Source organism: Scyliorhinus canicula, chromosome 9 (assembly GCF_902713615.1).
Source record: "Scyliorhinus canicula chromosome 9, sScyCan1.1, whole genome shotgun sequence".
NCBI lineage: Eukaryota > Metazoa > Chordata > Chondrichthyes > Carcharhiniformes > Scyliorhinidae > Scyliorhinus > Scyliorhinus canicula.
Genome location: NC_052154.1, coordinates 21,347,186 through 21,372,313, shown reverse-complemented (window position 1 = coordinate 21,372,313; position 25,128 = coordinate 21,347,186). Strand labels below are relative to the sequence as shown.

The 25,128-nt window shown below is 49.4% G+C and overlaps 1 protein-coding gene across 2 annotated transcripts in view; it reads left to right on the top strand.

The window, feature by feature from the left end:
• The window catches only part of LOC119971145 (calcium-transporting ATPase type 2C member 2-like), a 138,242-nt gene that overhangs the window by 45,206 nt on the left and 67,908 nt on the right, over positions 1-25,128 (top strand). For both annotated transcript variants that reach the window (XM_038806318.1, XM_038806317.1), the window contains exon 8: positions 18,379-18,528. In XM_038806318.1, the coding sequence (XP_038662246.1) occupies positions 18,379-18,528 (150 nt within the window). The remainder of the gene's footprint in view (positions 1-18,378; positions 18,529-25,128) is intronic.

Sequence of the window (25,128 nt, the reverse complement as noted above, 5' to 3'; positions counted from 1 at the left end):
GTGGGATTAGGCTACTGAGTTGCATGATTAGCCATTGATCATAATGGCAGAGCAGACTTAATGGCCTCATCCTGCTCCTATTTTTTATCTTTCCATGTGATACAGGGTAAATCTTATTTTCCGCTCTACATTCAGAGCAAGTTCAGTTAATTATACCTGTCTAATGTCATCAGTGTTTCACGGCAATTTAGAGTCTGCTGTTGACAAACCAGCTTTTCTTTAAGAGCCTAAAGAAAGATTTTGTTGTTCTTCCAGCTGCAGGTTCGGATTACAATTCATAATCCTAATTAGTGTCACAAGTAGATTTACAGTAACACTGCAATGAAGTTACTGTGAAAATCCCCTAGTCTCACGCTCTGGCGCCTGTTCGGGTACACTGAGGGAGAATTCAGAATGTCCAATTCACCTAACAGCACGTCTTCCCGGACTTGTGGGAGGAAATCGGAGAACCCGGAGGAAACCCACGCAGACACGAGGAGAACGTGCAGATTCCGCACAGCCGGTGACCCAAGCCGGAATTCAAACCTGGCACTGTGAAGCAACAGTGCTAACCACTGTGCCACCGTGCCGCCCAGATTTGTTGTACAGGGTAATAGAAAATCAGATCAGAGAGTTTTATGGTTGTTTTCACTAAGTCCTTTTGCTGTGTCTCTTCCCTGGCCCCCAGCCAGGTGGTGGGAAGAAGGGGTACTTCCTTTGAGGGGGGGGTGGGTCCTTTCTGCCTATTAGGGACACCCCCTTGAAGGTCAGACCCTTCCCCTTTAATCCTTCCCTCTCCCCCTCCCCACCCCTCTCTGCTTGCTGGGGCCTGCCAGGAAAGCTTTGCCAAAACGTCTGGCTTGTCTTCTGTCCAACTTCCATCACCTCCTCTTCTTCGGGTTCTGGCTCCTGTTCGAACCTGCAGCTGCTGCTGCTGAGACCACAGAGCTATCAGCTAATCAGATTCCACCCCAGGCAGGGGAAGCCTGAGCCAATTAGCCCTCCTCTCCCACGAGTGTAAAATCGCTACAGGGCAGCTGGATTTTTGTGTGCTGGCTCCCAACCAAACTTTTAGTCAGGGGGGGAGGGGGGGGGGGGGGGGGGGGGAGGAACCTATAAAATCCAGCCGCTGGTAAGAGCTCAGGCCCGTATAGCAAAATGTTGCTAAGTGAATGTGCATTCTCCATATAAATATTCTTATGGGTAAGGAGATGGGTTCCCTTGAGCCATACGGCAGTAATGTATTTGATATGTTCAGATGACCTATTTTCCTTGGACACCAGAAGATGGTTGTGTTTGTTGGATAGATTTACTGAGAGGTTATGTGTGTTGTACGATGTTGCATTTTCCTTGTTTTTCTCTGTTGTTGCAAGAACCGTGTTGAATCAGATGTGTTTCTAGTGCACGTAATGCTGTGTTGCGTGACATTGAATTTCAGTTTTGTTTATATAAATATGTTGGTGTAATAACCTCCACTCATGGCTCATGGGAGTACTGTGATTGGTCTCCCCGTGGGGCCTGTGGAATATGAGCTTCTCCACTAGTGGGCAGAGGCACACCCAGCTGGGCCTCATGGAAATGGAGTGTGAAGGAAAGCCCGGACAGCGACCAGCATATTGGTTGTCCCAATGAGACAATGTTGTTGATGCATGATCAATCACTACTGAAGCGAGATTGTAGTCCAATTGAAGGCTTTAATGAACAAGTAGCTCCGGTACAGAATGACTGCTGTGGGTGAAACACTGACTCTTATGCTCCACCTGCTGGGCGGAACCAGCAGGCAGGTTCTACCACTCATACTACAGTATCAGGTACATCCCACCTAGGTACCGCGATACCACTAATATAGCCTATCACATTCACCCCCTGTTTAAAAAAGAGTCTGGCGGGGGTGGTGGCCTTGCTTTTACAGTGGTAGAGGTTATAGAGGTACCCTTCGGTGCCTTTGCATGCAATACACATATTTACAGACAATTATTTACAAGTTCCTTTTACAATGAAACTATCAGCCGGTCGAGGGCCCTGGTCGTCCTCTGCGATCGGCGCAGTCCCGACGATGATGCTGGCGTCGGCTTGGGCATCCATGGCTCTGGGAGCGTGTTGTCTTCAGCTTCATCGCATCCAGATGGGGCCAGTGGGAGGACGGATCCTCCTGGGAAGGGGGCTGCGGTGGTGTGTGCTGGTGAAAAAATGGTTGGGGTTGGTGGGGTGGGTGAGGGTGGGGATCCAGCGGGGGTCAGATCCTGGAGGGAGACCGTGTCTTGTCGGCCGTTGGGGTACGTCACATAGGAGTACTGGGGGTTAGCATGGAGGAGATGTACCCTCTCGACCAGTGAGTCCGACTTGTGGACCCGTACGTGTTTGCGGAGTAGGACAGGTCCGGGGGCTGCCAGCCATGTTGGGAGCGAGGTCCCCGAGGAGGAATTCCTTGGGAAGGCAAGGAGACATTCATGAGGTGTTTCATTGGTAGTAGTGCACAGTGGTGATCGGATGGAGTGAAGCGCATCGGGGAGGACCTCCTGCCATCGGGACACTGGGAGAGCCTTAGACTGTAGGGCCAGTAGGACGGCCTTCCAGACTGTCCCGTTCTCCCTCTCTACCTGTCCGTTTCCCCGGGGGTTGTAACTGGTCATCCTGCTGGAGGCAATGCCCTTGCTGAGCAGGAATTGACGCAGCTCGTCACTCATGAAGGAGGACCCCCTATCGCTATGGATGTAGGCGGGGAAACCGAACAGGGTAAAGATGCTGTGGAGGGCTTTAGTGACGGGGCAGCCGTCATGTCGGGACAGGGAATGGCGAAAGAGAACCGGGAGTACTCATCAATCACGTTTAAGAAATACGTGTTGCGGTCGGTGGAGGGAAGGGGCCCTTTGAAATCCACGCTGAGGCGTTCAAAGGGGCGGGAAGCCTTCACCAGGTGCACTGTCTCTGGCCTGTAGAAGTGCGGCTCGCACTCCGCACAGATTTGGCAATTTCTGGTTACGGCCCTGACCGCCTCGATGGAGTAGGGCAGATTGCGGCTTTTAACAAAATGGAAGAACCGGGTGGCAGAGGTTGTCGTGGAGGGTCCGGAGTCGGTCTGCTTGTACACTGGCACAAGTGCCGCGGGACGGGCATCAGGAGGCTCATTGAGCTTCCCGGGATGATACAGATTTCGTAATTATAGGTGGAGAGCTCGATCCTCCACCGTAAGATCTTATCATTCTTAATTTTACCCCGCTGTGCATTGTCAAACATGAAGGCTACCGACCGTTGGTCAGTGAGGAGAGCGAATCTCCTGCCGGCCAGGTAACGTCTCCAATGCCGCACAGCTTCGACGATGGCTTGGGCCTCCTTCTCGACGGAGGAATGGCAGATTTCTGAGGCATGGAGGGTGCGTGAAAAGAAGGCCACGAGTCTGCCCGCCTGATTGAGAGTGGTAGCCAGAGCTACGCCTGATGCGTCGCTCTCGACCTGCAAGGGGAGGGACACATCGATTGCGTGCATTGTTGCCCTGGCGATGTCTGCTTTGATGCGACTGAAAGCCTGGCGGGCCTCTGCCGATAGGGGAAAAACCGTGGACTGGATTAGTGGGTGGGCCTTGACCGCATAATTGGGGAACCATTGGGCGTAATAAGAAAAGACGCCCAAGCAACATTTCAGGGCCTTGGGGCAGTGGGGGAGGGGAAACTCCATGAGGGGGCGCATGCATTCGGGATCTGGGCTTATGACTCCATTATGCACTACGTAGTCGAGGATGGCTAGGCGATTGGTGCTAAACATGCATTTGTTCTTGTTATAGGTTAAGTTAAGGATTTCTGCAATATGGAGGAATTTGCGGAGGTGGGTGTCGTTGCCCTGCTGGTCGAGGCCGCAGATGGTGACATTGTCGAGGTACGGGAACGTGGCCCGCAGACCGTACCGGTCACCATTCGGTCCATCTCCCATTGGAAGACCGAGACCCCATTTGTGACACCAAAGGGAACCCTTAGGAAGTGGTAGAGCCTCCCATCTGCTTCGAATTCAATGTACTTGCGTTCATCCGAGCAAACAGGGAGCTGGTGGTAGGCTGATTAAGGTATACTGTGGAGAAAACCTTGTATTGCGCTATCTGGTTGACCATTTCAGATATGCGAGGGAGAGGGTACGCGTCGAGCTGCATATACTTGTTGATGGTCTGACTGTAGTCTATGACCATCCTATGCTTCTCCCCGGTCTTTGCAACTACCACTTGAGCTCTCCAGCAGCTGTTGCTGGCCTCGATAATGCCTTCCTTCATTACCGTTGGACTTCCGACCTAATGAAGGTCCGGTCCTGGGCACTGTACCGTCTGCTCCTGGTGGCGACGGGTTTGCAATCGGGGGTAAGGTTTGCAAACAGGGAAGGCGGATCGACCTTGAGGGTCACTAGGCTGCAGATAGTGAGGGGGGGGGGGGGGGTATGGGGCCGCCGAATTTGAACGTTAAACTTTGCAGGTTACACTGGAAGTCCAGTCCCAGGAGTGTGGCAGCGCAGAGATGGGGGAGGACGTAAAGTCGGAAGTTATTGAACTCCAGGCCCTGGACCGTGAGGTTTGCTATGCAGTACCCCCGGATCTCCACAGAGTGGGACCAAGAGGCCAGGGAGATGTTTTGTTTAATCGAGTGTACAGCGAGGGAGCAGTGTCTTACCGTATTGGGATGGATGAAGCTCCGCGTACTCCCAGAGTCAATCAAGTAGGATGTCTTGTGTCCGTTGATGAGTACCGACGTTATAGCGGTTGAAAGCGTTCGAGGACGAGACTGGTCCAGTGTCACTGAGGCAAGTTGTGGCAGAAGCTGAGGGATCTCGTCGGGCGATACACGGCCACCCGAGTCGGGGTTTTGAGACGTCATCCAAGATGGCTGCCCCCATGAATCGCACATGGCCAGCTGGGAGATCTCATCAGGCGATACATGACCAGCCGAGTCGGGGTCCTGAGATGTCATCCAAGATGGCTGCCCCCATGAATCGCACATGGCCTGTGAGGAGAGGAATGGCAGCGGGCCCGGTTTGCCTGTGAGACAGCAGCGGCCGACCGGGCCTGGCATACTGCCACGAGGTGCCCCTTCCCGCAGCCCTTGCAGATTGCGGATCGAGCCGGGCAGTGTTGCCGCGGGTGTTTGTTTTGCCCGCAAAAATAGCATCGGGCTTCCCCCCCGGGGTTTCCTGGCTGCCACACAGCACAAGCTTGTGGGGAATTTAGGGGTGCTTTGGAATCGGCCGTGGGTGGGGTCCACCCTGTCCATGCGGGTACCGTGCGGTTGGGGACGTAGGCCTGGGTGTTGCAGGAGGCTACATCTAGGGAGTGCGCAAGTTTCCATGCCTCTTTAAGCCCTAGCGTGTCGTTTTCCAGCAGTCGCTGGCGGATTTTAGAGGACAGCATGCCCGCAACAAAAGCATCCCGTATGAAGAGTTTGGTGTGGTCATTGGCTGAGACTTGTGGACAGTTACAGTTTCTACCTAACACTAACAATGCGCGGTAAAAATCGTCTCGTGATTCCCCTGGGATCTGCCATCTGGTAGCTAAAAGATGCCGAGCATATACCTGATTCACAGTGCGGACGTAGTGCTCTTTTAACAAAGTCATTGCGTCCTCAAAACCGTCCGTGTCTTCGATAAGCGTGTAGATTTCTGGGTTCACCCTTGAGTGGAGGACTTGCATTTTCTGTTCCTCTGTGGGGGTAGTTGGGGCCATCCTGATGTACCCGTTGAAACATGCCAGCCAATGTTTAAAAGTTGCTGCTGCATTTGCCGCGTGGGAGTTGATTTGTAGACACTCTGGCTTGATGCGGAGAGCAGTATTCTTCAATTTTGTTCTCTAAATTGATGCACGATCAATCACTACTGAAGCAAGATTATAGTCCAATTGAAGGCTTTAATAAACAAGTAGTTACCCCAGCAGCTCCAGTACAGAATGACTGCTGTGGGTGAAACACAGACTCTTATGCTCCGTCTGCTGGGCGGAACAGACAGGCAGGATCTACCACTCATACTACAGCATAAGGTACATCCCATCTAGGTACCACAATACCCTTAATATAGCCTACCACAGTTGTGTAAATAGTTAACTGCTGTGACAGCCTTTTAAAGACCTTGGTTAAAATCTACATTCTTCAGGGCAGCACGGTGGTGGAGTGGTTAGCACTGCTGCCTTACGGCGCCGGTCACTCGGGTTTGAAATCAATCCTGAGTCACCGTCCGTGTGGAATTTGCACATTATCCCTGTGCCTGAGTGGGTCTCACCCCCACAACACAAAGATGTGCAGGATTGATGGACTGGCCACGCTAAATTGCCTCATAATTTAGAAAAAAATTGACGTTCTTCTTAAAGCTGGCTTCCTGGGTCTTAATACTGGTGATGAGGTGAAAGGAAAATCTGAACTCTAATTCTGGATGTGTAGAGATTGCTGTTTAGCAACGTGTGGAACTAACGTATGAAAATGCCACTTTTCGGGGAACTGGAGGCCACTGATGGAGGCCTGGAAGATTGCGCTCAGTACGCAGAGCAGATGAGGTACTTTTCCAGGTCAATGGCATCTTGGGAGGGGACCAACAGAAAGTAAGCACGGTAGCATAGTAGTTAGCACAATTGCTTCACAGCTACAGGGTCCGAGGTTCAATTCCCGGCTTGGGTCATTGTGCGGAGTCTGCACGTTCTCCCCGTGTCTGCGCGGGTTTCCTCCGGGTGCTCCAGTTTGCTCCCACAGTCCAAAGATGTGCAGGTTAGGTGGATGACCATGCTAAATTGCCCTTAGAATTGGGTGGGGTTACTGGGTTATGGGGATAGGGTGGAGGTATGGGCTTGTATAGGGTGCTCTTTCCAAGAGCTGGTGCAGATTCGATGGGCCGAATAGCCTCCTTTTGCAATGTAAATTCTGTGTCATCCTCCTGGCAGTTTCTGGGGCCCCAACCTTCATCGTTATAAAGAACCTCCTTTATCCAACTGCTCCAGATTCAAAATCTTTCAATGAATTAGTTGCGCTGTTTGGTGTCTGACCATTATCACCCAAAGCCATCAATAATTACACAAAGGTATGGTTCAACACTGCTGTACAAAATCTGAGGGAGTCAGTAACGGATTACTCAACTCCACTCCGGCTGGCTGAGCATTACGAGTTTGGGCCATCCCTATCCGAGATGCTGAGAGATCGGTTAGTCTGCGGCATCAACAACGTGGCCACATAGATGAAGCTGTTGGCGGAGCAACGTTAGATTTTAAAAATGGCCATTGATCTAATGCTGTGGAAATGTGGAAAATGGGGTACAGGAACGCCAAGATTCCATGGACCATAGTGTTGCCCGACATCCACACCTGGCACCAGTGGCATCCTAGAGTATTGTTCGAATGACCAGGTCACTTCCAAAGCAAGAACCGAGGGTACAACACTGCATCTGGACTCAATATTCTGAAGCAACTGCAGACCAGTGGGACACCTTTCCTTAAAACGAGGGGGACTTCCGGGATTATTGCCAGGCATGTGGGCATGGAGCACTTGGCAATCAAGGCTGCCAGAAGCAGCAGAGAACCCACCACTCTGGACAGATGAAGAGATTGCCCCGAGCCTGGACCTTGCCTCACCTGAGGAAGACATGGACCTTGCCCTACCTGAGGAGGACATCATGATGCAATTGAACTGCATCATGGTCCTGAAGATGGTGCCAATTCAGGAAACTGCAGGTGAATGTGATGTGTTGGGTATGCTGGGTCTGTGAGGACTGCGTTTACCAGAGCAGTGAGAGAGACAGGCTACCAACACTTGTAGAAGTACAACTCTATTTTATTTAACTATGAGCTGTTAAACATACTTGCACTGTGGGTCGACACTATGTTAGGTTGACTGAAGACCTATGGCTAACCTGACCAGACTTTACTGCTAACACATGGTGGATGTTCGTGCTACTGATTAAGGGCTCTGGCTGTCTCAGAGGCTGCATCCCGAATGAGCAGGAAAACTAGGGCCCTCTGGCTTTATAGTGGCTGTGTCCTGTCTGGTGATTGGCTGCTGTGTTCTGTGTGTTGATTGGTGATGCACTATCAATGACCACAGAAGTGAGGTTGTAGTCCGAACTGAAGGCTTTAATAGACAAGATGTTTTCCCCAGCAGCTCAGGTACAGAAAAGAAGCTGTGGGGGATACACGGGCTCTTATAACCCGCCTTAGTGGGCGGAGCTACCTTACAATTCTAACCAATGGGTGACTAGTGTTACATACCATTGGGCCAATGAGCAGCGAGCCTTTTCCACCAATGGTGTCTCGGCATTGCTAGGTAACGTAGTACCTCTAGACATACTGCCACAATTGGTCTTTCAGTGTGTCAGTCAGTGTGTGTCTATGCACCATCATATACTTGTGTGTATATTATGACAGAATGGACATCCCCTAGTGATGGAGATGTACACAGGGGCCACAGTCTCCGTCACTGGTCAGCAGACCTTCTGTCAACTCTGCACAGGAATCCTGTCACTTAGCCTGCACGACACCATGGCCAGATTGATGACTAACTGGGGAACCGCTGAGCATCTGTGAATCACTGTGAATCCGGTAACCCACGGGCAACTGTCAGGCCACCTTTGGTTGTGGTGCAAGGGCCGGTACCTGGTATGCTGGGGCGTGATTGGCTCCGAGTACTCCGCTTCGCTTCGATTGGCAGTAGATTTCCTGGATGGGCAGTGGAAACCGACATGAGTTCCTTGGAAAATATCCAGAGGTATTTCCAGAGGGCCTGGGTAAGATGAAGGGAGCCAAGGCACGAATCTATCTACATAGACCCTGAGGCCCAACCCAGGTATTTCAGGACACAGCCAGTTCTCTAGACTTTGCTCACCAAAGTGGATGCTGAGTTGCAGCACCTGGAAAGTTTGGGCAACATACACCCTGTGCAATTTGTGGAGTGGTCCGTTCCTGGGGTCCCGGTGATGAAGCTGAACAATTCTGTTTGTTTCTGCGGGGATTATAAACTAACTGTAAACAGAGCATCACACCTGGACCCTTTGCCAGTCGTTTACAAACTCGGGGTGGATTGTGGGCAGAAGTCGGGAGGGTCACGGAGTGATGGGTCACGGTGTTCCTGATCGTGGGAAGAAGTGCCCAATGGCCCCATCTCCTTTTAAAAGTGCCATCGCAACTGGCTTTCAAGAATGTCGGCTGTCCCGTGCATACGTGCCCCCTCAGGCAGATCTAGCAGAGTGTAGGCCCGGAGCCCAGCGGGGCAGGATCTCACAATCAGATCTACTGGAGAGAGTTTCTCAGGAGAGTTCACGGCAGGACAAAGCAGTGCTGGTGTGAGCTGTATCCAGAGCTCCAGGGACTCTGATGAACAAACAATTAAGAAGAAACTGAAATCGGGAACAAATCAGGAGAAAGCTGATTTCTTGAAGTGTGGCTTTGTTAATTTTGCCAATGCAAATCAAGATGTAAAGCCCATGTGTGTTAGATTGCCTAACACTGCTCGTAGTTCAGGTGTTTAAGAAAGAACTACTCTGGCTGACTTCACCATCCCAAACACACATATGGTGTTCATGATCAATAAGGGAATTTCTTAAATAATATGAAGATCAGGGGTTACGGAAGAAGGCAAGAGAATGGGGATGAGTAACACACCCACCATGATCGAATGGCAGAGCAGATTCAATGGGCCAAATGGTCTAATTCTGCTCCTATATCGTATATGCAGCGAAGTACTGACCAATGAAAGTTTAAAACCCTCAAAACTTCAAAGACATTTGATGACTAAGCATGCCAAGTTCGAGGACAAACCTCTTGACTTTTTACAAAGGATGTAGTGAGAAGTTAAATTGTCAGCTGATGACCTTAGCTGAAATGTAACATTGAATGACAATGCAAGTGAGTTTGTAAGGACCAAGCAGGTTCATCTGTCATATTCAAGGTAAGCAATAATGGTGTTCGCGAAGATCAGCCAGCATGGGTCGCGAAGGTCGGCCAGCGTGGGTCGCGCAGTTGGTAAAAGTGAGTCTCGGGGGAAAAATGTTTGAAAAACATTGCCCTATGCCTCGCGTGGAGGTCTTGTAGGAGGAACTGGTTGGAGGATGTTTGTTCACCAAACTAGATATGAGCCACGCATATCTGGAGTTAGAATTAGACACTGCATCACGAAAGTATGCAACCATAAATGTCCACAGGGGTCTGTTCGAATACACTCGCCTCCCATTCAGGGTCTCTTCAGATGTGCAATTTTTCAAATGATGATTGAAGGCATCATTCCGGGATTACCCAAAGTGATGGTATATTTAGATGATGTTCTCATCAAGGGGGCCACTGAAAATGAGCACATGGATAATCTAGAGGAGGACCTCAGACGATTATCCCAGGTTGGTGTCTGCCTGAAGAGAGGCAATTGAGTCTTCCAAGCAAAGGCTGTGACATACTTGGGTATATATGGGATCCACCCCATCACCCTGAAGGTCCCTGCTGGAGTGGAGTGGAGTGGAGTGAAGCGGGAAACTATTCAACCTCCGACATCTCCTGGTCAGAACCAAGACCACCCCAACCTCTGTCGTTGAGCTGCAGTAAGTAGACGATGCCAATGTGTGGACACATTCCGAGGCCGAGCTACCAATCATCGTCGACACATTCACCTAGGCATATGAGAGAATAGGCCTCAGACTAAACATCCAGAAGGCAAAGGTTCTCTCCTGCCACGCAAAACTGCCCCCCAACCATCAAGATCCACAGTGAGCCCTTGGACAATGTGGATCATTTCCCACACCTCAGTGCGAGCAGAAATTGATGACAAAATAAAATATTAACTCCAATGCGCCAGTGCAGTCTTCCGATGCCTGAGGAACAGAGTATTCAAAGACCGAGACCTCAAACCCAGCATCAAGCCCCTGGTCTACAGAGCAGCCGTGGTCCCTGCTCACCTGATGCATCACAAACATGGACAATGCCATTCCAGAATGGTCAGCACCAGTTCACATCAAGCACCAGCAAAGACCTGGAAATCTAAAATAGTCTATTGGCTGACAGCCAAGTCCATCAAGGTGAGTCAGCTTTGATCTCTCTTTGAATCTGCAGTTTTGAAATGTAAATAACTCTGAGCAACCTGCCTTGCCTGAGCTTGTAGGTCAGTCCTCATGTTCCAACCATTTGAATTAAAGGTGTAGTCCATCTTAAAGGCATAGGTACAGTAAATGATCCATGTAAAAAGATTGCAAAATCTAAAACAACACAAAATAAACGGGATAAACAAGGAACAAATGGGGATTAACAGGAGGGTCCTTGCATACCTCCGTTCACGAAAATAATGAAATGTAGGGGATGTTTTATTATGTAGTACACAAAACATACAACACCAACACAAACCTATCTAAACTAGCCCCATTATGCAAGTGCCTTCCTCATTGATAGCTTAGTCATGAGCCAGCTTTTAACCACATGGCAAAATATTTACAAACACATTGGGCAGGATTCTCCATAGCCCGACGCTGAAATCGGGATCAGCAATCGGGCGGAGAATGGCTTCCGAGGCCGGATTCACGGCAGGTGCCGGTTTGATGCTAGTTGGCAATGCTCCACCCCCTCCAAATCGGTGTCATTGGGACAGGCGCCACACGCAGTCATAAGACCGTTGGTGCATCATCATCCGGCTCACCCACAATGCTCTGCTCCTGATGGGCCGAGTTCCTGTCGGCGCGGACCGCGTGTGGTCCCAGCGATTGGGAACCTGGTGTGCTGGCTGCAGACAGTGTCCGGCGCCGCCTCACTTGTCCGGGATCTGTGCTGCTTCCCAGGGTGCTGCTGCTAGGGCTGGGGGGAGTGGTGGGAGGTGTGGCCAGTGGATGGGCTGTGGGGTTGGGGTGGGCAGGTTAGGGTTCCAACAAGGCCAACACCATGCATTCCGACGCAACCGGTACTGCCTGCGCATGCGCAGCCCGGCCCCCGCCGATTCTGCGGTTGTTCCACGCGGCGCCGGTGCTATCCCCTCACTGGTACCAGAATCGGTGAGGGTTTCGCGCCGATTTTCCCATCGTGGAACACCCACAGATTCTCTGTTGGCACCGGCACTTAGCCTCGAGAAAGGAGAAATTCCCCCATTCGCTTTTCCAGGAATATGTACAGTTCAACTACAAGCTATTGTGAAAAAAACTAATGGTTAATGGTTTGGAAATGTTCAGAGCTGCCAACCCCGTTTCGTCCTCCAACATGGCCATCGATATCCCAGACTCCCCTTGTTCCGTGGACCATAATCGTTTTGCTTGTTTCAGAAACAGATTCAGCATGCATTGTTCCTTCGTCTCTAACTGAGTCGGTCTCTGTGGTTTCTGTTAAGGTGGGGGTAGACTTAGTGGTTCAAAATTTCTAAATGCCACACCATGGGTAGTTAGTGCCCCCTGGTGTTTTCCTACGACTCCGTCAATGCTCTTCTAACACCTGTACCATATCTGTCTCTTTCTGACCCTCATGTAACACTGGTAGTCTTTTGTGATTATCCAAGAACATTTAACCAAATTTCAAGGATCTTCAACAACTCAAGTACAAGTATGTTTGTCTACACTAGGAAAGGTATTTCGTTCACTTATAACCAATAGACTCTTTTCAACCCTTCCAGCTTCGCTTTCTCTCTTGGCCTTCACATTACTAGCTGCCGCAACAAGTGCAGCTGAGGGGACAATCCTCGCAAGGTTGGTTGACTTGAAAGTCACCATTCCTTATGTGATACCTTTTACCTCCTCATTGGAGTTTTTGTAATCACTACTTTTATCTCCAATTAGCAAGATAGACTGACGTGATTGGTACTTTCCAAATTTAAATTTTGCATCTCTACCTTTAGAATCAAAGCATGGTACATTATTGACTCTACGAACTTGATGGTTTTTGCTGACATCTGTGGGCACAGAACCACTTAAGGGTTCTCCATCCATCTCCCTCAATTCCAGCAAAACTAAAGAGCTGGTCATTGACTTCCAGAAGCAATACTGTACACACCCTTGTCAGCATCAACGGGGCTGAAATGGAGATGGTTAGCAGTTTCAAATTCCTAGGGGAGCACATCTCCAAAAATCTGGCCTGGTCCACCCACGTCGACACTACCACCAAGAAAGCACAACAACGCCTATACTTCCTCAGGAAACTAAGGAAATTTGGCATGTCCACATTAACTCGTACCAACTTTTACAGATGCAACATAGAAAGCATCCTATCTGGCTGCATCACAGCCTGGTATGGCAACGACACGGCCAGGACTGCAAGAAACTTCAGAGAGTCGTGAACACAGCTCAGTCCATCACACAAACCTGCCTCCCATCCATTGACTCCATCTACACCTCCCGCTGCCTGGCGAAAGCGGCCAGAAAGACCCCTCTCACCCGGCTTACTCACTCTTCCAACCTCTTTCATCGGGCAGGAGATACAGAAGTCTGTGAACATGCACGACCAGACTCAAAAACAGCTTCTTCCCGCTGTTATCAGACTCCTAAATGACCCTCTTATGGACTGATCTCATTAACACTACACCCCTGTATGCTTCACCCGATGCCGGGGCTTATGTAGTTACATTGTATACCTTGTGTTACCCTATTATGTATTTTTTTTTATTCCCTTTTCTTCCCATGTACTTAATGATCTGTTGAGCTACTCGCAGAAAAATACTTTTCATTTTACCTCGGTACACGTGACAAAAAACAAATCCAATCCAATCCTCTTAACAATCGAAAGGAATTGATTGCCAATTACTTCAACTCTCTTGCTATCCACTTCTGCTACCTCGAAGAGATGCTATAGACCTTCAGAAGGATGTGGCTCAACCAACCTCTCGCTGGTATCACTTCACAGCCCCTACTTTCCTCATCCTGACCAACTGAGGTCATGCAGTCAGGAACCCTTTCTTTCGAAGCAAACCTGCTCTGAGAACTTCATTAATCTCAAGAGAATAGCAATAGGTTTACTACAAGAGGAAGTAACAAGTTACTTCTAGCAAGGCCCAATTCTTCCAGTTTGCTATCTATTTTCCTTGTCTTGGAAGAATTGCTTGCCTGTTGCTCAAGTTCAAATAGTGACGGGTCCACTTGGTAACAACTGTTTATCATCACTTCCTAATCAGTACCAGAATCAAAATCAAAATGTTCGTCTGACTTATACCCTGGCATCAGTCGTAATGAAGTGCTTCGAAAGGTTGGTCATGAAGCGCATCAACTCCATACTCCCAGAATGCCTTCATCCACTGCAATTCGCATACCACTGCAGCCGGTCCACAGCAGACGCCATCTCCCTCACCCTGCACTCATCCCTGGAGCATCTCGACAACAAGGACTCCTACAGGCCAGCACGGTGGTGCTGTGGGTGGCACTGCAGCCTCAAGGCGCCAAGGTCCCAGGTTCGATCCCAGCTCTGGGTCACTGTCCGTGTGGAGTTTGCACATTCTCCCCGTGTTTGCGTGGGTTTCACCCCCACAACCCAAAGATGTGCTGGGTAGGTGGATAGGCCACGCTAAATTGCCCCTTAATTGGAAAAATGAATTGGGTACTCTAAATTTATGAAAAAAAAAACAAGGACTCCTACATCAGACTCCTATTTATTGACTACAGCTCCACCTTCAACACCATACTCCCAGCCAAGCTCATATCAAAGCTCCAAAACCTAGGACTTGGCTCCTCACTCTGCAACTGGACCCTCGACTTTCTGTCCCACAGACCACAATCAGTAAGAATGAAAAACAACACCTCCTCCACAATAGTCCTCAATACCGGGGCCCCACAAGGCAGCGTACTTAGCCCCCTGCTGTACTCCAGTACACACATTGATGTGTTGGGTGCTCTGGATCTGTGAAACACATACAGGCCACCAACACTTAAAATAGTACAACACTATTTTATTAAATTATAAACTGTTGAACATACTCTTACTGTGGGTTAACACAATGTTAGATTAACTAAAGACCTGTGCCTGTGCTAACCAGTCTGATCACTCAGCACATGTTGAGAATCTGTGCTGTAAACTATAAGCTCTTGTACTTCTGAAAGGCTGCATCCCGAATGAGCGGGAAAACTGATGCCCTCTGTCTTTATAGTGAGTGTGCTCTAACTGGTGATTGGCTGCAGTGTTATGCATGTTGATTGGTCCTATTGTATGTCCATCAGTGTGTGTGTCTGCACCATGATATACTGGTGTATATTGTGACACACATGACCGCCTGACATAATTTGGTTCCAATTCCATCTACATGTTTGCTGACGACACGACCATAGTGGGCCGGATCTCGAATAAAGATGAGTCAGAATACAGGAGCGAGATAGAGAACCTAGTGGAGTGGTGCAGCGACAACAATCTATCCCTCAATGCCAGCAAAACTAAAGAGTCAGTCATTGACTTCAGGAAGCAAAGTACTGTACATACCCTTGTCAGCATCAATGGGGTCGAGGTGGAGATGGTTAGCAGTTTCAAATTCCTGGGGGTGCACATCTCCAAAAATCTGTCCTAGTCCACCCACGTTGACACTACCACCAATAAAGCACAACAGCGCCTATACCTCCTCAGGAAACTAAGGAAATTCAGCATGTCCACATTAACCTTTACCAACTTTTACAGATGCACCATAGAAAGCATTCTATCGGGCTGCATCACAGCCTGGTATGGCAACTGCTCGGCCCAAGACCACAAGAAACTTCAGAGAGTCGAGAACACAGCCCAGTTGTGTACATAATGGGCACCGCCTGAGGCTAACATGTAGTTGTTCAGTTGCGGGAAAAGGCTGTGTACTACCGGCAACTGGTCATGGCAACGTGCGGTCTGGTTCCTGAATATTTGACCAGGTGTTAGAGGGTAGAGGCTGTGGACATCTAGATCGTAGTGTGTTTTGTTTCTCAATCTTCATTGCGTGAGGGATCTTGCATTTTTGTGTGAGGTTTTGGCTGCAGCAGAGCCTTGGGAGTAGGAATCGTGGTCCTGGTGTGCCAGGAAAAGAGCCATTTTGCTGATTAGGGTAGGCCCTGTCGTGGTAAATTTCACCCACGAAGAGTACAGCATAATAATCTGCCCAATTGTGGACACATTTCTCCAGAAGCTGCTTGGCTAAGCATATTGCACATTTTGCCAGGCGATTGGACTATGGATATAGGGCTGCTTGTGATAGGCTCAAAGTTCTAAATTTGTGCAAAGTTTTGAAATTCAGTGGTGACGAATTGGCCAACACTGTCTGTCATGAGTCCCTGTGGGATGCTGTGTGTGGCTAAATGTCTCTTGAGCTTGATGATGGCTGTGTTATTCGTCATGTTTAACAGGTAATAAAGTTCAAACCACTGGAATATGAATCATCTTACACTACGTGTTGTTTACTATTCAATGTGTAGATGTCAGCTGCTGTGAATGACCACAGGAGGTCTGGGACCACATGTAAATAACGCAGTTCTTTTGCTTGATGCATTGCATGGTGCAAATCTAGAGACTTCTCTTTCTGTGTTGGTGTACATTAAGAGTCACTGTAGTGAATTCTTTGCTCTCTATCGGATTGCTTTCAACCCGGTGTCCTTGGTCAAGTTGTTGGGTGTAGAACCGCTGAAGAGAAGTAGGGATGACAAATCACTGGCCATGTAGTTTGCAGTGGGTCAGTAGTTAACAATGGGGTTTATTGGTGGAAGGCAAAGGCAGTTAAGTAAAGGGCACAGACTGGGGCAGCACGGTGGTGTAGTGGGTTAGCCCTGTTGCCACACGGCGCCGAGGTCCCAGGTTCAATCCCGGCTCTGGGTCACTGTCCGTGTGGAGTTTGCATATTCTCCCCGTGTTTGCGTGGGTTTCGCCCCCACAACCCAAGATGTGCAGGGTAGGTGGATTAGCCACGCTAAATTGCCCCTTAATTGGAAAAAATGAATTGGGTACTCTAAATTTTTTTTTTTTTTAGAAAGTAATGGGCACAGACCACTATATATAACAGGTCTTAACACTTCAGCACCCTGGTTCACACTGCACTGGGTCCTGCTCCCAAGGCCCTGCACAAAACTCTCTATTGGCCGAGGTTTGTGTGCTCACGTGTGATTGGCCTTGAGGTCATGTGGTCCCAGGAACCCACTCCCTTTAGTGGCCAGGCTACCACATTCCTCCCCCTTTCAGTCTCTTATTAGAACTACGCCAAAAACTGTATTCAGAAGTGTTCAGATGTATTAATGTTATTTTTTTTTAAATTCCCAAGCCAGAGCACATTGAACAGGATTCCTGCTGAAATTGCAAAACTATTCCTTACCTATTCCACCTTTTCACTCATCCATTCCTCCTCTTCAAGACTGTAAAGTGTACTAATTTTATACTGTTGTGTGTAGTTTAATAGGTCTCACAAGGAAGTTCTGAGTCTTGTATAGTTTAACAGTAAGTATTTATTAACTACTCATAACCATGTACTAAGGCCTAAGGCCTAATAAGGCCTAAGGTAGGGGCTGTCTCTAGTCTTGCCTTTATATGCATCTCTATCCAGTACAAGACTGCCCTCTAGACTTGGGTCATTTGACCCATTACATCATTGTGTGGGTGGTACTGTACTAGTTCCATATTTAACCCTTCCTGGACTGATATACTGTATATACTTAATACATATTATGATGGTGCATTGTGTTTATACTGCCCCTATCATAGTCATAGAATAGTACAGCACAAAAGAGGGCCATTTGGCCTTTCGAGTCTGTGCTGGTTCTTTGAAGAGTAATCTAGGTAGTCCTACACCCCTGCTCTTTCCCCACATCCTTGCAACTTTTTTCTTCATTTAACTTTTGAAGGCTGTGTATCTGTTTTCTCTATCCTATCAAACAGTGAATTTGGAATCCTAACCGCTCAGGGCGTAGAGAAGATTTTCTTCATGTCGCCTGTGATTCTTTTGCCAACCAACTTAAATCTGTACACTCTGGCGATGGACCCTTCAGCTGCTGGAAATGATTCATTGTTGTTTACTCTGTCTAAATCCTTCATGGTATTAAATATATCGACTTGCCAACAAAAATGTTTGTAAACCTAAGTTGATGGTGATGGGCTGGAGTAGGAATTTGAAGGTAGCTAGCAGGGAGTAGGCAACGTACAGAAGAGGGAAGAAATGAAATGCGGACCGTCGCCAAGTGACAGGTGAGGAATGATATGGGAGAGAGGAGCCTAAGAGGGGGTTCAAGAGCAATGCAAACAAAAGTGAAACCAAAATAGTTGGATTTGAGTCCAGAGGAGCAGCTGAAATGCACACTTGAATGGACGTGCAGGAACTATAATTGCCGTGCAAATGCACATTTAATTAAATGTTTACAGTTTTATTTAGATCCTTGGGATTGCAATTTATAGCACGCAGCTTTGTTAAGGCAGCAGTGTAAGGTACATAATTCAGTGTTACAGATACTTCCTATTCATTTTGAAAATGTTACGTTTTGTTTCTGTCCATATGTCTGAACTGACTGGTTTATTGATTTTAAATTTAGGCTGTTGACCTGTTGATTGATGAGTCAAGTTTCACAGGGGAGTCGGAAGCTTGTATCAAAGGCGCTGCAGCCTTGTCAGTAGCTGGGGATTTGACTTCTCTTCAAAACATTGCATTCATGGGAACCCTGGTACGATGTGGGAATGGAAAGGTATCTGTCTCAATAAATTGCTTTTCTATCAAGTTAAAATGTAAACACACACCCAAGAAGTATTAAATGGTTCTGAGATGTTGCAGTATTGAATAATTGTATTATTTATTATCTGTTCCCAATGTAGTTTATTATCCACTTCCATTTTTAGCTTGAACTTAATTTTGTCTTTCTCTGCCCACTCGATTGATGGTGCAGAAGAAATCGCTGCAAGAATGTGTGAATGTGTTGTAACATAACTCATGTTAGATTCAAATTTGTGCTTTAAAACAAAGGAATATTATTTCATGTAACAATGTAGTATTTTGCTTTGCTAATAATGTTGATCTCTCACATAAACTCTTTCCTTAAAAAAAAGTACGTAAGTAGTGTGCCAACCACGCAGGAAGGTAAAAGCCAGAATTTTCCCAACGCTGCAATTCTCTGTTCCTGCCGGCGGAATACCCCCAGGTTTCCCGGCAACCTGGGGCTGACTTCAATGAGAAATCCCATTGACAAGCGGCGGAAAGAGAAAATCCCACTGCCGGTGAACGGCGCAACGCCGAGAAACTGCGGCTGGGGGATCGCCGAATCCAGCCCAAAGAAATAAACCTCTTCCATTTTTATATCTGCCACTTATTAAATCTCTGCACATAATATGCTGTGTATGTAGTGGGTAAGTGAATAACCTCTTGACTATAATCAGTTGAATGACTTTCATTGTGCGTCAGCTTAGATCAATTTCAGACACAAATTTATAATACTTCCACAATCTTCCTCTTGACTCATTTCTGCCAAATTTCCACTTCTTTTTTTCTAGTCATTGGGTTGGATTTGTTTATTGTCACGTGTACCAAGATACAGTGGAAAGTATTTTTCTACGAGCAACTCAAACAGATCATTTAGTACATGAAAATAAAATTAAAATAAATTACATAATAGGGCAACGCAAGGTCCACAATGTAAATACACACACACTGGCATCTGGTGAAGCATACAGGGGTGCAGTATTAATCATGATCAGTCAATAAGAGGGTCATTTAGGAGTCTGGTAACAGCGGGGAAGAAGCTGTTTTTGAATCTGTTTGTGCGTGTTCTCAGACTTTTGTATCTCCTGCCTGATGGAAGAAGTTGGAAGAGTGAATAAGCCGGTGGGAGGGGTCGTTGATTATGCTACCCACTTTCCCCAGGCAGCGGGAGGTGTAGATCGAGTCAATGGATGGGAGACGGGTTCGTGTGATGGACTGGGCAGTGATCATGACTCTTTGACCTTTCTTGCTGCCTTGGGTCGAGCAGTTGCCATACCAGGCAGTGATGCACCCAGATAGGATGCTTTCTATGGTATTGCTTGACAGGGGTATTGAGTTTTATAACGGCAAGACTCAACATGCGTAAATGGACAATTTAGCTATCAACTTGAAAATAAAAGTCATTTTGTTTAATGTCTCTACTGCACTAAACCTACTGATGCTCTTCATTGACACTGAGATACAAACCTCGAGTACATTTTGGGGATCGTGTGGAGCTGCTCACATCGGTAATGGACCAAGGGGCGATGGTTAGAGTCTCTTGTTGGAGATGTCATTGTCTGGCCCTTTTGTGGTGCGAATGTTACTTGCCACTCATCAGTCCAATCCTGGAATTGTCCAGATCGCACTGCATTTGGACATGCACTGCTTCAGTATTTGAGTAGTTATGAATGATGCTGAGCACTGTGCAATCATCAGCAAACATCCTCAATTCTGACCTTTATGATGGAAGGTAGGTCATTGATGAAGCAGCTGAATATAGTTGAGCCTAGGACACTACCCTGAGGAACTCCTGCAGTGATGTCCTAGTTGAGCTCCAATAACCACAACTTTGTGCTGGGTATGAATCCAATCAGCGTACAGAACAAAGGAAAATACAGCACAGGAACAGGCACTTTGGTCCTCCAAGCCTGCACCGATCATGTGTCCTATCTAGACCAAATGCCTGTATCCTTCTATACCCCACCTGTTCATGTGTCTATCCAGATAAGTCTAAAAGGTCGCTAACGTATATGCCTCAACCACCTCACTTGGCAGTGCATTCCAGGCCACTACCACCCTCTGTGTAAAAAAAAACTTGCCCCGCACACCTCCACTGAACCAATCCCCTCTCACCTTGAACTTGTGCCCCCGAGTAATTGTAATTTCTGCCCTGGGAAAAAGCCTCCAACTGTTCACCCTATCTATACCCCTCATAATTTTATAAACTTCTATCAGGTCGCCCCTCAGCCTCCGTCTCTCTAGGGAGAACAATCACAGTTTATTCAATCTCTCCTCATAGCTAATACCCCCCATACCAGGTAACATCCTGGTGAACTTTTTCTGACCTCTCCCCAAAGCCTCCACGTCCTTCTGGTAGTGCGGTGACCAGAATTGGACACAGTGGCCGGTATTTTCCCCTACCCGGTGTGGCGGGGGGTCTCGGCGGGACGGAGTGGCGTGAACCACTCCGGCGTCGGGCCTCCCCAAAGGTGCGGAATTCTCCGCACCTTTAGGGGCTAGACCCACGCCGGAGTGGCTCCCGCTCCACCGGCCGGTGCGAACGGCCTTTGGCGCCCCACCAGCCGGGGCCGAAAGGCCTTCGCTGGCCGGCGGAACTCCGCGTATACGCCGGTGCGCCAGCGGCTGCTGACGTCATACCGGCACATGCGCAGGAGAGGGGGGTCTCTTCCACCCCCGCCATGGTGAAGACCATGGCGGGGCGGAAGAAAAAGAGTGCCCCCACGGCACAGGCCCGCCCGCCGATCGGTGGGCCCTGATCGCGGGCCAGGCCACCGTGGGGGCACCCCCCGGGGCAGATCGCCCCGCGCCCCCCCCAGGACCACAGCGCCCGCCCACGCCACCAATCCCACCGGCACCAGACGTGCTTTGATTCCCGCCGGCGGGAACGGCCTGTCAGCAGCGGGACTTTGGCCCATTGCGGGCCGGAGAATTGCCGTGGGGGGCCCGACGACCGGCGCAGCGCGATTCCCACCCCCGCCGATTCTCGGGTGGCGGAGAATTCGGGCCACAGCGGGGGCGGGATTGACGCCGGCTCCGGGCGATTCTCCGACCTCCTGGGGGGGTCGGAGAATTCCGCCCAGTATTCCAAATGTGGCCTAACCAACGTTCTATATAACTAACATAATTTGCAAGCTTTTATACTCAATACCCCGTCCTATGAAGGCAAGTATGCCATATGTTTTCTTTACCACCATTTCCACCTGTGCTGCCACTTTTAAGGATCTGTGGACCTGCACTCCCAGATCTCTGTGTCTCTATGCTCCTGATGGTTTTGCAATTTATTTTATAGCTCCTACCTGAATTGGATCTACCAAAATGCATCAACTCGCATTTGTCCTGGTTAAATTCCATCTGCCATTTCTCCACCCAATTTTGCAGCCCATCTATATGCTCTGTATTCTCTGACAATCTTCAACATTATCCACAACTCCTGCAATCTTAGTATCATGCACAAACTTGCTAATCAGTCCAGCTACATTTTCTTCCAAGTCATTTATATATAAAACAAGCAGCAGAGGTGCCAGTACTGATCCCTGCGGAACACCACTAGTTACAGACCTCCATTCAGAAAAACACCCTTCCACTGCTATCCTCTGTCTTCTATAGCCAAATCAGTTCTGAATCCATTCAACTAATTCACCCCTGACCCCTAGTGATTTAATCTTTTGCACCAGCCTGCCATGAGGGACTTTGTCAAATGCTTTACTAAAGTCCATGCAGACAACATCCACAGCCCTTCCCTCGTCAATCATTTTTGTCACCTCATAAAAAACCTCAATTAAATTATGATGTGGAGATGCCGGCATTGGACTGGGGTGAGCACAGTAAGAAGTCTTACAACACCAGGTTAAAGTCCAACAGGTTTGTTTCAAACACGAGCCTTCGGAGCGCAGCTCCTTCCTCAGGTGAATCAACATTCACCTGAGGAAGGAGCTGCGCTCCAAAGACTCGTGTTTGAAACAAACCTGTTGGACTTTAACCTGGTGTTGTAAGACTTCTTACTGTGCTCAATTAAATTAGTGAGACATGACCTCCCTCGTACAAAACCATCCTGCCTGTTGCCAATAAGACCATTCACTTCCAAGTGTGCATAGATCCTGGCCGGGATTCTCCGCTACCCGGCAGAGCGGGGCGTACCGGCGCCGAGGTGTGGCGTGAACCACTCCGGCATCGGGCCGCCCGGAAGGTGCGGAATCCTCCACACCTTCAGGTGAAAGCACTGTTGATGACCCCTTCAATCACTTTCATGATTAATAGAATTTACAGTGGAGAAGGAGGCCATTCGGCCCATCGAGTCCGCACCGGCTCTTGGAAAGAGCACCCTACCCACCTCCACCCTATCCCTATAACCCAGTAACCCCACCCAACACTAAGGGCAATTTTGGACACTATGGGAAATTTATCATGGCCAATCCACCTAACCTGCACATCTTTGGACTGTGGGAGGAAACCGGAGCACCCGGAGGAAACCCACGCAGACACGGGGAGAACGTGCAGACTCCACACAGACAGTGACCCAAGCCGGGAATCGAACCTGGGACCCTGGAGCTGTGAAGCAATTGTGCTAACTACTATGCTGTTATGCTGCCCCCAATGATGATTGGAAGCGGATTGGGGCAGTAATTGTCTGGGTTGGATTCTCTCTCTCTCTTCCCTATTCCCCCCTCCCCACTACCACCACCGACAATCACACCCACTTGCCTTCTCCCTGGCTTCTCAAAGTGCCTGGACCTTTAAACCTACCTGCTTCATGGCAGATAGTGTTTTAAAAAAGGGCTGGTCACCCTTGCCTTCGACTCAGCTGCCCTTGACATAGGACCTCGGGAACCCACTGCAGTCCACCTTTCTCATCGGCCCCGAGGCGGAATGTCGTGGAAAATAGGTACAGCTGAAGTTTTTAAAAAATAAGTCTCAGTGGAATAGCAATCCGACTGTCATTACGACTCCACTGAAGTTACAGCTTGTTTATCAGTACATTCTTGACCTACTTTATTGCTGCTTTCTTAATGTCATTTGAGCTTGCCAGCTACCAATTTGATTCACACCCTATTTTATGTGTGTACAAGAGTATTATATGACTTAACTATGAATTCTTAAATGTTTATTTTGCTGTTTTAGCCGCCTAACATAATTTGTTTCCTGTGCTGAGTGAACACCTATTCTGCAGGGTGAACACTTTAAAGAGTCAAGGAGCAAATTCTCCGAAGACCTGCGTGACGCCCATTTCCGGCGGGCAAAAGCGGTGCGGATGACTCCGGCATCGGGGCCTTCTTTTAAGCCGTTAATCTCCGTTCCCGAAAGGGCCAGCAGCGGACTGACGCGGTACGCGTCAGTTTCACCCGCTGCGGACGTGGCGAGTCCCGGCGTTTGTGTGGTGGGGGGGCGGAGAGAGACCCGGTGTTGGGGGGGGGGAAGAGAGAGAGAGAGTCCCGACGTTTGGGGGGGGGGGGGAAAGAGAGAGAGAGAGTCCCGGCGTGTTGGGGGGGGGGGGGAAGAGAGAGAGAGAGTCCCGGCATTGGGGGGGTGGGGGAGAAGCGGAGAGAGAGTCCCGGCGTTTGCGGGGGGGAAGAGAGAGTTTTTTTGCGAGAGAGTCCCGGCGTTTTGGTGTGGGGGGGGGGGGAATAGAGAGGTCCGGCATTTGGGGGGGGGAAGACGAGAGGGAGAGTCCGGCGTTTGGGGGGGGGGAAAGAGACCAGAGAGAGAGCGTCCGGCGTTGCGTGGGGGGGAAGAGAGAGAGAGAGAGTACCTGCGTTTGGGGGGGGGGGTGAAAACGAGAGATAGAGAGTCCCGGCGTTGGGGGGGGAGAGAGAGAGAGAGAGTCCCGGCGTTTTGGGGGGGGGGGGAGGAAGAGAGAGAGAGAGTCCCGCGCGGAGTCTGGGTGGGAAAAAGAGAAAGAGAGAGAGGTCCCGTGCGTTTGGGGGGGGGGAAGAGAGAGAGAGAGTCCCGGCGTTTGGCGGGGGGGAAGAGAGAGAGAGAGAGTCCCGGCGTTGGGGGGGGGGGGGGGGGGGAAGAGAGAGAGAGAGTCCCGGCGTTTGGAGGGGGAAAGAGAGAGAGACAGAGTCCCGGCGTTTGGGGGGGGGGGAAGAGAGAGAGAGAGTCCTGGCGTTTGGGGGGGGGGGGAAGAGAGAGAGAGAGAGTCCCGGCATTTGGGGGGGGAAGAGAGAGAGCGAGGTCCAGGCGTTTGGGGGGGGGAAGAGAGAGAGAGAGTCCCGGCGTTTGGGGAGGGGGGAAAGGGAGAGAGAGAGTCCCGGCATTTGGGGGGGGGAAGAGAGAGAGAGAGTCCCGGCGTTTGGGGGGGGGGAAGAGAGAGAGAGAGAGTCCAGGCGTTTGGGGGGGGGAAGAGAGAGAGAGAGAGTCCCGGCGTTTGGGGGGGGGGGGGAAAGGGAGAGAGAGAGCCCCGGCATTTGGGGGGGGGAAGAGAGAGAGAGAGTCCCGACGTTTGGAGGGATGGGGGGGTTGGGGGGGTAGGGGGTAGGGGGGGCTGAGTGGGGGGTGGGGGGTGGGGGTGGGGGGGGTGGGGGGTAGGGGGGTGGTGGATGAGGGATGGATGAGGATAGATGGAGGATGATTTCGGAGGGGGGTGGATCAG